At 41.7% G+C, this 11934-nt stretch overlaps 2 protein-coding genes across 2 annotated transcripts; one reads left to right on the top strand and one right to left on the bottom strand.

Annotated features, from left to right (window-relative positions):
* Positions 1-1036: 1036 nt before the first annotated feature.
* ppm1nb (protein phosphatase, Mg2+/Mn2+ dependent, 1Nb (putative)) lies at positions 1037-6855 on the top strand. Its single transcript, XM_031320362.2, has 6 exons — positions 1037-1792; positions 2069-2640; positions 4336-4453; positions 5249-5363; positions 5462-5525; positions 5636-6855. Exons 1-6 carry the CDS (start codon positions 1387-1389, stop codon positions 5651-5653), a joined length of 1293 nt encoding a protein of 430 aa, XP_031176222.1. The 5' UTR covers positions 1037-1386; the 3' UTR covers positions 5654-6855.
* On the bottom strand, positions 6527-9632 carry LOC116065031 (potassium channel subfamily K member 13). Its single transcript, XM_035990895.1, has 2 exons — positions 9049-9632; positions 6527-8921 (listed from the first exon to the last, which is right to left on the bottom strand). The coding sequence occupies exons 1-2, from the start codon at positions 9431-9433 to the stop codon at positions 7924-7926; spliced, it is 1383 nt and encodes a 460-aa protein (XP_035846788.1). The 5' UTR covers positions 9434-9632; the 3' UTR covers positions 6527-7923.
* Positions 9633-11934: the final 2302 nt, after the last annotated feature.

Here is an 11934-nt window from a genome sequence, read left to right as displayed (position 1 = left end):
TTTACATGTAAAATAACACTTTTATTTTTCAGATGTAAGAGTGTACCATGTTCTTATATCTCCCAGGCATTTGAAGCACAACATTTTTTTGTTTCTATTGTGTGAACCTTTGCAACAAGTTGCTTTAACACCGCCATGAGGAGTGAGTTTAATTAGATGTTTGAAACAGTTTCTCCATCCTTTCCTGCATGGGCCTAGCAGGACTGGCAGAGTGTCAGCCCCAAAATCAAAGAATGTGGAGAATTACAGAGAGAGGTGATGTCATCCTGGCTGACTCGACAGATTTAAGCAGCTATTTGGGGTATGGTGCCAAACAAAACAGCTGTAAGTCATGTGGTTACATGCATAATCACACAAATCCAAAATCACATTTCTGCTTCTTCACAATAAAATGAACAGCCAAGACATTTTTTGCCCCTTTATTTGTTATTGATTTTGATTTATCATTTACAAAGATTTTGATAGAATGTTTTAGTACAAAGTCTTGGGTTTTCTTAAATAATATCAATCACAAAAAATAAATAAAATAGGAACTGCAAAAAAATAAAATAATACAAACATAATCCAAGTTTGGTGCACATGATAATATGTGTGTTACATTGCAGACATTGTAGATACAAAAACAGTCCAACCTTGAGTCCAATCTGACTCATAATTAAAGAATAAATTCATCTTGGATTTCTGTTTTTAGTTAGTGGAGTCATGAATCCATGTAGAGGTACAGTACATGCACCATGTTTAGTGTATACAAGTGAAATATCAGTTTAAAACATCTGTGTGCATATTGAAAATAAACCTCTTCTTCCCACTATCAGTAACACACTGTGTGTTAAATGGCTGACAGTCCTGTAATCCACAGCAGAGGCAGCCCATAATCCGAACCGATCAAAAACTGAGATTACCAAACATGTGGGAGGGGCAGAGCTACTGATAGGAGGACGGTGAGAGAGGGGGAGCTCAAACATGACTGTGGCGATGCAAACTAAGCAGGGATTGGTGCACAAAAATAGCCAGCCAGTCACAGCGGAGGCAGGGAAAATAACAAGGGGAGAGCTGGTGAAAGAGGGAAGAGCCAAAACCAAGAAAGAAGGTTGAAATCACAGTAGCACAGAGGAGAGACAAAACAAGGAGGAGAGGAATGATGAGTGGAGGAAAAGGCGCTGATCAGTGAGGTCTCCAGAGAGGAGAGAAGAGAGCAAGGAGATGAGCAGGGAGAGGAGGGTGAGCAGCCAGCACTGAGAACATCTATCAGCTCAGCCAGCCATGCTCTGAGCCCTGGAGCAGCAGGGCTACGCAGACACTGCACAGGCCCAGCAACAGGCCCAGCCACAATCACCGGCCAGGGATAAAAGAAGAGTCCACTCACATCAGCTGTGCATAAGAGCCATGAGGACAGCCAGGAAGGGCAGCGTGGAGATGCCTGCGTTTATGCGGCAGCTGGTGAAAGAGACAGAGAAGAGGGTCAGCTCTTTCTTCAAAGGGGGCCGTGGAGGAGCAGCAGAGGGAGAGCAGCCAGGGGATGGGGAGAGGGAGGAGGTCATCCCCAGCCCCTACCTGGACCGGCCAGTCCTGGACAAGCTAACTGAGGAGGGCTGTGCCCGCTGGGGCCTCACATACGCCCTGGGAAGCATGCAGGGCTGGAGGGCCAACATGGAGGACTTCCATAACTGTGTGCCACAGCTGGGTGGGGAGCTGGCCGACTGGAGCTTCTTCGCTGTGTTCGATGGTCATGCAGGCAGCTCAGTGGCACAGTACTGCTCCCAGCACCTTCTGGGTCAGATCCTGGCCACAGGTGAAAGATATGCAACTGAAAATGCATGAATGAATTAAAAAGATTTAATCAGTGGTGTGGTATGATGCTATTGTAATGCTCAGCTATGTTTAACATATTCTGATCTTGAAACAGTTTTTTTCCTGGAGAAAAGGCTCTTATTACAGTGAAAGGGAGATGATTTTTCCCTGTTATCATTTCTCATTGGATTCTGCAAATATCTATCCTATTCTATGTAATGATGTTTGTTATGCTGTACACAAAGTATTCCAGCATTATATCTGTTGGTGCACACAGGTGGGATGAGATCAGAGGACGACCCTGAACGGGTGAAAGGAGCCATCATCGAGGGCTTCCTGCAGACAGACAAGCACCTGCTCTCTGTGACACGTCGAGAAGGCTGGGAGAGGGGTGGTACCACTGTGGTGGCCACTCTCATCTCACCGTATTACATCTACTTCGCCAACTGTGGTGACTCGAGGGCCGTGCTGTGCCGGTCTGGCCAGGTTTGCTTCTCCACTGAGGACCACAAACCTTACAACCCTCTGGAGAAAGAGCGCATTGAGAGTGCAGGCGGCTCTGTGTCCATCCAACGGATCAACGGCTCCCTGGCAGTGTCCCGTGCTCTGGGGGACTTCAGCTACAAGGGAGCAGAGAACCGGACGCCCACCCAGCAGATGGTGTCACCAGAGCCAGAGGTGTGTGTGGTGGAGCGCTCACCAGCTGATGAGTTCCTAGTGCTCGCCTGCGACGGGGTGTGGGACACCATCAGCAACGAGGAGCTGTGCGCCTTCATCCACAACAGGCTGCGTGTCTGCACTGACCTGAGGGATGTCTGCACTCAAGTCATAGACCTCTGTCTCTATAAGGTCAGAACCTGCTGCTTAAAACCAGTTTGAATGTTATCTTAGTCCCTTTTAGGGCTCTTCTACATGTTTGGTAGTTTAACTGGCAAATCCTTTTAACGTATTATGAACACAAAACACAATGTCACTGTGAAACTGTGTTACATCATTTTTAATAGGCAGTGGATTTTATGTTATGACATAATCCCTTAAACTGTGACTGTGTTGAATTGATTTGGCTTGATCTAAAAACTGCCGGGGTCATTCCAGCTTTTGAGAAAAGAGCCCAGCTTTATGAAGGTAACTTGGGGACAGTTTCTATTTGTTTGATAGTACACACACCAAAACAATCACGATCAATCTTCTTTATGACTTCCACTCAGACTTGCAACACACTCACACCAGTCGCACCAACTTTTCTATCCAACAGCTTTGATTAGACAAGTGGACCTTATTTTTCTTGTGAATATAAATGTTCTGAAGACTTTAGAAAGATAAGAGCAGTGAGAATGAACCAAAACTGTAAAGTTGTGTGCCAGAAAACAAAACAATTCAATTAAAATCAAATAACTTTATTTATCCCCTTGGGCAATTCAAAAGCACAAGGATTAGTTCTGACAAGTAGAAAATATAATAAATACACACAATGCCATATACCATACCAATGATCTGAAAGATGCTAAATTACTCTATATAGGGGAGGTTAACTGCAGAATCAAGTGATAATTCTTTGTAATGTCACTTTAAATACGTCCGTGCCCATATGGAAGGTCTAAAAGTGAACCCAATAACAATGAAAAAATTGAAAAACGGCTCTGACTTCTGCTAGAGCTTTGGTTCTGTCTTGTTTACACTGTGGCTGCTGTTCGTATAATAGTGTGACAGACCACCTTAAAATAGATTGCAGGGGTGTCAGAACTGGTTAGATGGGATAATTTTGGGTTCCTATGAGGACTCATTTCAGCCACTCTCACTCTGAGTATCAGACGATTGAAGGTTGATGTTCAAGAACATATCATTGATAGTCATACCATCCTTATACATAAAGAATAATTTCATACCAATGATGGAGAATAATTATTCCACTACAGCCAGATCTACTCATATTATAGCTGCTGGATTTCAGGGTGTTTAGTGAAGGATATGTTTTCACTATACAGTAACTCATTTGTAGAATAAGGGAATTATTAGGGGAAACACAATAAAGCTATTCAGCAGAAAACCTTTATATTGTTAAAATGCCCCCATAATTTATTTGATGCATATCCTTTACCTTAGTTAAGTGAAACAAATCCCCTCTATAAAGTCATCCCCTATTTAAAAACAAGGTTCACAGAACCGCAAGGTAATTAATAATATAAATTAAGTTTATTGTCTATCTTGTATTAATAGTCAAAGAAACACATCAGGATAAACATGGACCACATGTGCACATACTAACATCCATGCTGCACTCTGTTTGGACATCATGTCCATCATGTCACTCTGTTATGTAACAGGGCTTCAGCTTGGATATGCACAATGACCTCAAAATGTCACAGCTTCTCTCATGCTTCATTGACATTTGCCTGCTTCACCCTGATCTGTGAGGTGACTTTGGGGTGAAAATGATATAACTCTAAAACCGTTCACCCAGGATGTTATAATGTTTCATATGTTGACTTTTGTAAGGTCAGCCAACATTACTCACCTTCGCTGATGCCACTTTTCGCTCTGCAGGGCAGCTTGGACAACATCAGCATCATCCTGCTGTGCTTCCCTGGAGCCCCCCAGCTGTCAGCAGAGGCATTACACCAGGAGGCTGAGCTGGAGGACCTGCTAGAGTCTAAAGTAGCAGGTGTGTGGGTTATAATGATACACAGGGTGTGCAATAGGCAACGTACTGACGTATAAGGCACTTTGAGACCTTGTTTTGTCATGGTTTAATGTCCTGACACTTTTCAGATTTCTTGGGGTTTATGGTTTTCAGAAGAAGCACATTGACTCTTCTGTACTTGTCCTGGTTTATGAGGGCAGACAACCACATGGGGGCTGCACGGCTCTAACAATTTATTTAATGCAAATCAATACTTCTCTTACCATTCCAAGTATAAGTATAAGGTTGTGATATTATATTTGTTTTTTGTTGTACTTAAAAAACCCATGAAAAGACCAAAATGACCAATGAATTGATCCTACTGACAATAACAAGTATTGTCTGTGTTGCCATAGCCTGATATATATTCTTGCTTTCTGCCATAGAGCTCCATTATTGCCAAAAACACATCAATGAGCCACGAACATTGGCACTATAGTTTATTTTGAGTCGATCATACAGTGTACTGTCCTTATGTGGCAAATACTCACTAGAACACCAAATCTTTTTTAATCCGCAGCTGAAAATAGTCCCCAATAAATGTACTATTTATCCCTGTTTGAATAATCTTTGCTAAAATCTACAGTGCCCTGCTGACAGATTAGCCCCTTTAAAAACACATTGTTGGTTTTGGTCTTTTCATGGTTGACAGTTTGTTGACAATAATTAAAGTCTTATTCTTTAACCTGCATGGAAAACGAGAATTGAATGAATTGTACGAAACTTTCCAAATGTGCTTATGTTTTTTTTCTCTGTTTTTGTTTAAATAACTGTCAGAGATTTATGATGAACTGTGTGCCAAAGGGGAGGAACCTGACCTGCTGTCTGTCCTCACAGTCCTCGCATCCACTGTCATCCCTGGATTACCACCAGGTGGAGGCATACAGAGCAAGTAAGAGACGCAAATGTAGTTTGTGTATGTGTGGGTGCACGGTGCACCTATATACCCTGTATTGTGAAATTACACATTGTTACTTCTGTGTTTTGCAGAAGGAACTGCATTATTTCAGCTTACTATCAACAAAGAGAGACTCACAAGCCCACACTACCAAATGTGAGTACAATCTACACATCTGTCCCATTCTAACCATCAGAAGACATGTTATTTCCTTCACTATGCACAGTACATTCACCATTTGTTTCTCCCATTACCTATCTGTTCAGGGCCTGGGAGGCTCCTGAGAGGCCGACTGGTCTCCAACCATCCATGGAGGGGTTGTAATTAATGCCAATATTAAAACAATTTTCTTAATGTGTGCACTTTGACAAAAACGGAGAGGATGAACAGACAGGGGTGTTTGTTTACATCATACTAGCAAGCAGCATCTTGTCATAACAAATACAATGCAAAAAGAGATCTAATAAAGCCTGATACATTTTATATTTATACAAGAAGGACATTTTGTAAAACGTACTCAGAGACACTGATCCAGCAACAAACCTCTGCCTCATATTCAGTGAACAGAAGATACAGATTATCATTTCAAATGTCTGTAAAACTGAATAACAACCAGCTGTGACATTGTACATTTTCATTGGATAAAATAAGGAACATACATATGTAGAGTTGTATTTTAAAGATGATGATTTAAGAATAGATATAATAAAATGATAATTTTTAAGAATTTCCGTTTGTCTTTCCTTTCCAGGAAGGAAAAATGTGTTAGCCAAAGGCTGGCATGCAGCTAACATTTATCCATTTGTTTTAACAGGGAATGCTAACAGTGCTAGTGGCTATGCAGAACGTGACAGACAAAAAAAAACACTAAAATAAATTTTTAATTCTACTAAGAAAATCTCAACATGCTTAGTCAAGAAAAACTAAATTTCACACATAATCTAAACTTCTTTTGAAGAGGTGTTATCTTTAAACATGTAGAATAGGATCCACTTGGCTGAAGTGATTGTTTGGAAAATTAGATATTTGTTAAAATAATTTAATAAATGATTATCAAAAATAATGAAAAACATCATTATAGCATGTTGCAGTTTGATTGTGACCAAAACATCTGAACAACTAAAAGTATCCAATAATTGGTCAAATACCCTAAAATCTTACTTACCAATTAAAATAGATTTTACATGAATAAGTTGTGTGTACACAGTTTTTTTGCAATTCCTTCGATATATTAACCATATTTCTAAACATTTTCTTCAATACAGTGTATGTGAAATGTGTTTTTTCTCCTAAGTTTAATGATATGTACTGTGCTGCCTTATTCATTTTTTATATAGTGCTAAAACAAACAGCATAAGAACTGGTCAGTTTCAGGATGGGTCATGTAATCTGCATCATATACTGCATTGTTGTATTTTTTCAGTAGTAATATTACATGTTAAGAGTCATCACTGTTTTAAACCTAAATAAAGAATATTTGACTTGCGACTTGCAGTATTTTTTTCCCACAATAACTCACGAAAGAAATGAGTAACAGTGAAGACAATTCGTCAAGCGTGACCACTAGAGGAAAATGGGTGATTTTGTCTCTAAGGAAAAAGCTTTTCTCCTCGCACATCATCCCAAGCACTGATGAAAACCTAAAGAAGATACATAACATCACATAATGGATGAAAATGGGTTTTCTTGCATAGTAAAGGATCTCCTCCAGCTTGCCGAGGAGAGCCTGAATCTTGCTCACCGCTCTGTTGATGTGATCCTGCGACTATCTGTATAGCACTCATTTACGTAAGGACGTCCTCTACGGGCCACATTTGATTAGATGTGCTATATTGAAAACCCTGGATCTCAGCGCTCTTTCATGATTACTATGAATTTCAATGACATGCATTGATGAAACAAGATGGGCAACTTGTGAAGAATCAACAAATTAAAATGTCTCTTACTCTGTGCTTGTGAGCTCCTGAGCGTCTACGGCGCTCTGTTTGAATACAAATCACATTTCAAATGTTTTATATATACAGCTAATTATCTGAGGAGGAGACTGAAGATATTGTGTTTAGGTCTGTATGTTCACTAATACTGACTACCACCTCACATTCAACCATATTTATTGAGGAGCTCAGGGGACATGTGCAGCACTCTTAAATCAGCAGTCCCCTGTAAGTGGTCCTTCACTGCTTCTTTCATCTGATTGCTTTCGAATGAGCCAATCACTTCAGGATATCAGTCCCCTCTTCACAGTGGTGTTGAATTCTTGGAATTCTATTCGTCTTTCTGCTCTCTTTCTCTACGCAGAACAAAATGTAAAAAATGATTTGATGTCCAGAATCCACGGTGGAGGTCAGCTATTATCTGCATAGACTTCCACTGAAATTGCTCAGAGAGGTGCTGAACAAATGCTAGTTAAAGGAAAATATTATATTCTCAGAATTTGGTTTTGTCATAGTGACGATAGATTTTCTCTAAATCACTCGGTAAGGAAATAGGTTGGATTAGGGCTCCCATATAGAGAGCTCAAAGCAATGACTACAAGAATGACATCTCAGTGGTGCTACCTATCCACACTGGTTTCCTGTAGGCGATTATTCATAATGGCCAAGGCCCCTACACCACCAGAGAATCCATTTGATTGGCCGTAGCTCTGCCGTGGGCCCTGATGAGCTGTTTCGCTCAGCTGCTTCTGCAGCAGTGCCAGAGACACCCTATTGGACACCATGAACTCATTGACGGAGATCATCTCTCCTGACAGACGCCGGCCCACGGCCACTGCACCTGCATCCGTCTCACTGTCACACACTGTCTCCACCGAGCCGTCCCTGCAGAGGTGTTTTCCTGCAGGGCAGCGGGATGACATTGGCTGTACGGTGTTGAGTTTTAAGCGTTTTTGTCTGAGGTGTGCAGGCGGACGCAGGCGGTTGGGATTTTTTTTCTGCAGGCAGGGGCAGCAAAGCCACCGGCAGCCATTTCTAGAGCAGGAGCAGGGTCGATGCCGCCCTGAGCAGACCAGCTTACCCACGATCCAGGTTAGAGTTTGCTTGATGATAATAGAAATGACATTAAAGAGTGAGTAGATACAACACACCCCCATTAAGATGAAAAGGCAGTTCCCAAGCCGGTAGGCCTCCTGAGACTCATACTGCTGTCTCTGACTGCTCACCAGGTCCCCGAAGCCAATGGTGCTGAAGGCCACAAAACAGAAGTAGAGGGAATCCACGTAGCTCCAGTTCTCCATGGAGCTGTACAGAGTGGAGGCACTGCATGCAATCACAACCGATGCAACACCCAGGATCAGCATCACGTAATAGACTGATGGTTTCCAGCCTTCCAGGCTGTCCTCCTCACCGGACGACTCCTCCCTGCTTGATACCAACCCAACTCCAGCACACCTTAGCCGACGCTCATGACACCAGCGCATGATGTAAGCTAACATCGTGATGATCCTCTCCAGGAAGAGGTTAAAGAAGAGGATGGTTGCAGCACAGCCGATGAGACCATAGAAGATTAAGAATATCTTTCCAGCTATGGTCGCCGGTGTGGTCATGCCAAAGCCTGGAAAAGCGAGAGACAAAATAATAGGTTAAAAGGTCAATGTTTGGGAGTTGGTATCCCATAAGAATAATCCTAGTCTAACTTTCAATTTAGCATCTAAGAAAAACCAAAAAACATTCAAGCTTACCAATAGTGGAGACCACTGTGCCCACAAAGTAGAAGGCTCCAGAAAAGTCCCAGCGGGGCCTAAGCGTGTCCACTCTGATCCCAACTCCGTTTGCTTCTTCATACTGTCGCAGCAGAGTGTGCAGGGCACCCAGGTTGACCCTGTATCTCTGGGTGAAGTTGTCCAGCTGCTGTTTCCAGAGGCGGCGGGCACGCAGCTCAAAGGGGTGTTCCAGGGCTGAGAAGATGGCCGCCCCACACAACAAGTACAGCAGGATGAGCCCAGCCAGGAGGCAGAAACGGGCATTGTCTTCATTCATGGGGGCCCTGGGGCAGCAGCAGCCACCAGCAGCCCTCCTCTGAGCCATGAGCACAGCAGCAGCACAGATACACCACTGCAACAGCATGCACCGCCTCCGCCAGTGCTGCCAAGTCACACACTCACAGTATGTGTTACATGTATCACCCGCCACACAACATACAGGCACTGGCTATATAGAACACTTTTAGTTTAAATATACTGCAAAACATTTGGCTCTAGAATTGCTGCTAAAAGTCTGCACATCTCTTGAAGGTTACTCTGCTGCTGTAATCATTTAGGAGGACAATTACGCATCTGAAGACAATAGCCTGTGAGAAAACAAAAAGGATATATTATGTATTGTATTTATTATGTATGTAACTACAATGTCAATATATATATATATATATATATATATATATATATATTATATTTTATTTTTGCATTAAGCTTTATTTTTTCCCTTTATGGATACAAAATTATTTCAACCATAAAAATCTGACTGAAAACATGCTACGCTTTGGTCAAAACACTAAATTTATGAAAACATGAGTCAGTAGCAGTTGATATGTAATCCACTCACATATCAAGTAGTTAAAGTTTAAAGTTACAAAAATAAAACACATAGTACCTGGTCTCGTTAACAGTAGTGTCCGTTCCCTGAGCACTGCCGGTCTGCTGTTCTCGTTCCATGGATCTGCTGAAAAATGACCAGCTATCTGATGTTTCATCTGTCACACACTTACATCATCATCCCCTGCCCAACCCCTCTGTCTTTGAGCACACCCTGATTGGTGCAGTCATCTGTTCATTTGGAAAACACTATTCCTCTTTTTAATACCTTCATCACACCTCAATTTAGCTTCACCTTAAAGAGCTACAGGTAACACAAGGGTTGCTTTATGTAATTGGTCCTTTAATCACTCAGTTGTATCTACCCAGGGTGGACCAAGGAGTTTCAATTCTGAATTTCAACCTTGATTCTCCCCTGCTACTAAAACTAATATGTGTGACGTGACCAGAAGCTTGCCCCTCTATCTTTACCACCACCAGGTCCCTTTCTGCAAGGCACTCAACTCAACCTGTGGGGTTTGCTCAGTAGCCAGTAGATCAGACTGTGGTTGTGCTGTGCAGCTTCCAGCCCCTCTCAGAGGGCTTTTTGTTGTTGCTACAGACTGTGTGGGAGGATTTGTTGAGCATGACTTTCAGTTGCGCTGTCTGTTCATCCCTTTAATCTCATCTGGGGCTGCAGGTAAGGGCAGGGGTTCCCTCTGCCTGCCGTCTGATGGCTGAATGACAGAAGTAGACAGGTGTGGAAAACAAGAGGGCACATCTGCCTTCATCTCACCAGTCAGCCCTGCATCAGGTGTTGAACTTAACACTTTGATTCATATTAGAATCTGTTCAGGTTTACAGTACTGCATATCTATCACTTTTATATGATATTAGTAATATCTGCATGGATCCATTCATGCTTTACTTTCTTAACAGAGTTACTTTACAATGGATTTAACAATAACCAACAACTAAACACTGCCCCCTCCCCCACTCAACACAATGCACTCACACTCACAGAGGTTTTTAGATGATGAGCTATATTTCACATATAGTGTGTGTGTGTGTGTGTGTGTGTGTGTCTGTGTGTATATACTGTATATATATATAAAATCAAGGAGGACAAAAACAGCTGGTTTTCATGAGTCATCAAGACCAATAATTGCTACTGAGACAAAAAGATTCACATTTCAACCAGAGAGCAATCAGGGTGTCAGCCTCTAACCCTAACCCTGCAGGAAGGATAAATAAGGCGAGTTCATTTAATATAGAAATATTTTTTTGTAATATTATTCCTCATTGTGTTGATATACTATCCATTGGATAATGTCAGTTGATTGTTACCTCATGTTGGTGCTAGAGCAAAATTTTCATTTTCAGGAGACCATAAATGTCTGTACAAAATTTTGGGCCTATCCGTCCAATAGTTTTGGAGATATTTCAGTCTGGACCAAAGTGGTGGACTAACTGACTAACAATGCCTTCCCTAGCGTCACACGGCTAACATGGCTGAAATCATTTCCCAGTTTTTTAGCCACTCATAATTACCTGTAAAAGGACAAAGACAAGACTGAAAATAATATAAAATTTAATGTGAAAATAAAAATAAACTGCCACATTACTTGACATTGATATCCATTGAAGTCCCAAAGATTAGTGTTTTCATTAATGCATAAATGGTGAAATTATTTCACAATTCTAATGTGTTAACAGGGAGGCAAACAAATGAATTCAAGAAATGTAGGAAATAAGTTTAATAGTTTTAACACTAATTTAATGACACATTGAGACATTTAAACTGCTGATCATCTCAAGCCAAAGGGGGCAGCCATGTCTTTGGCTTATAATTGCTTTTTTCAAGTGTTTCCTGAAATAATGAGCAGGTCATCTCAAGACAGTAGGGTTGGATGTCTCCTGCTGAGGTCGGAAACTGACATTGTGTTAGGCTTTAGCGGCAGTGCAGTGCAGGTGAGTCCATTCAGTGGTCAAACTTTACAAGGCTCAGGTTGAGATTCCATAAATCACGAATGACCTTTTGATCAATATTGTGGG

This window comes from Sander lucioperca, chromosome 13 (assembly GCF_008315115.2).
Source record: "Sander lucioperca isolate FBNREF2018 chromosome 13, SLUC_FBN_1.2, whole genome shotgun sequence".
Taxonomy (NCBI): Eukaryota; Metazoa; Chordata; class Actinopteri; order Perciformes; family Percidae; genus Sander; species Sander lucioperca.
Note: the sequence above shows the minus strand (reverse complement) of the source record. Positions and strands in the feature narration are given on the sequence as shown.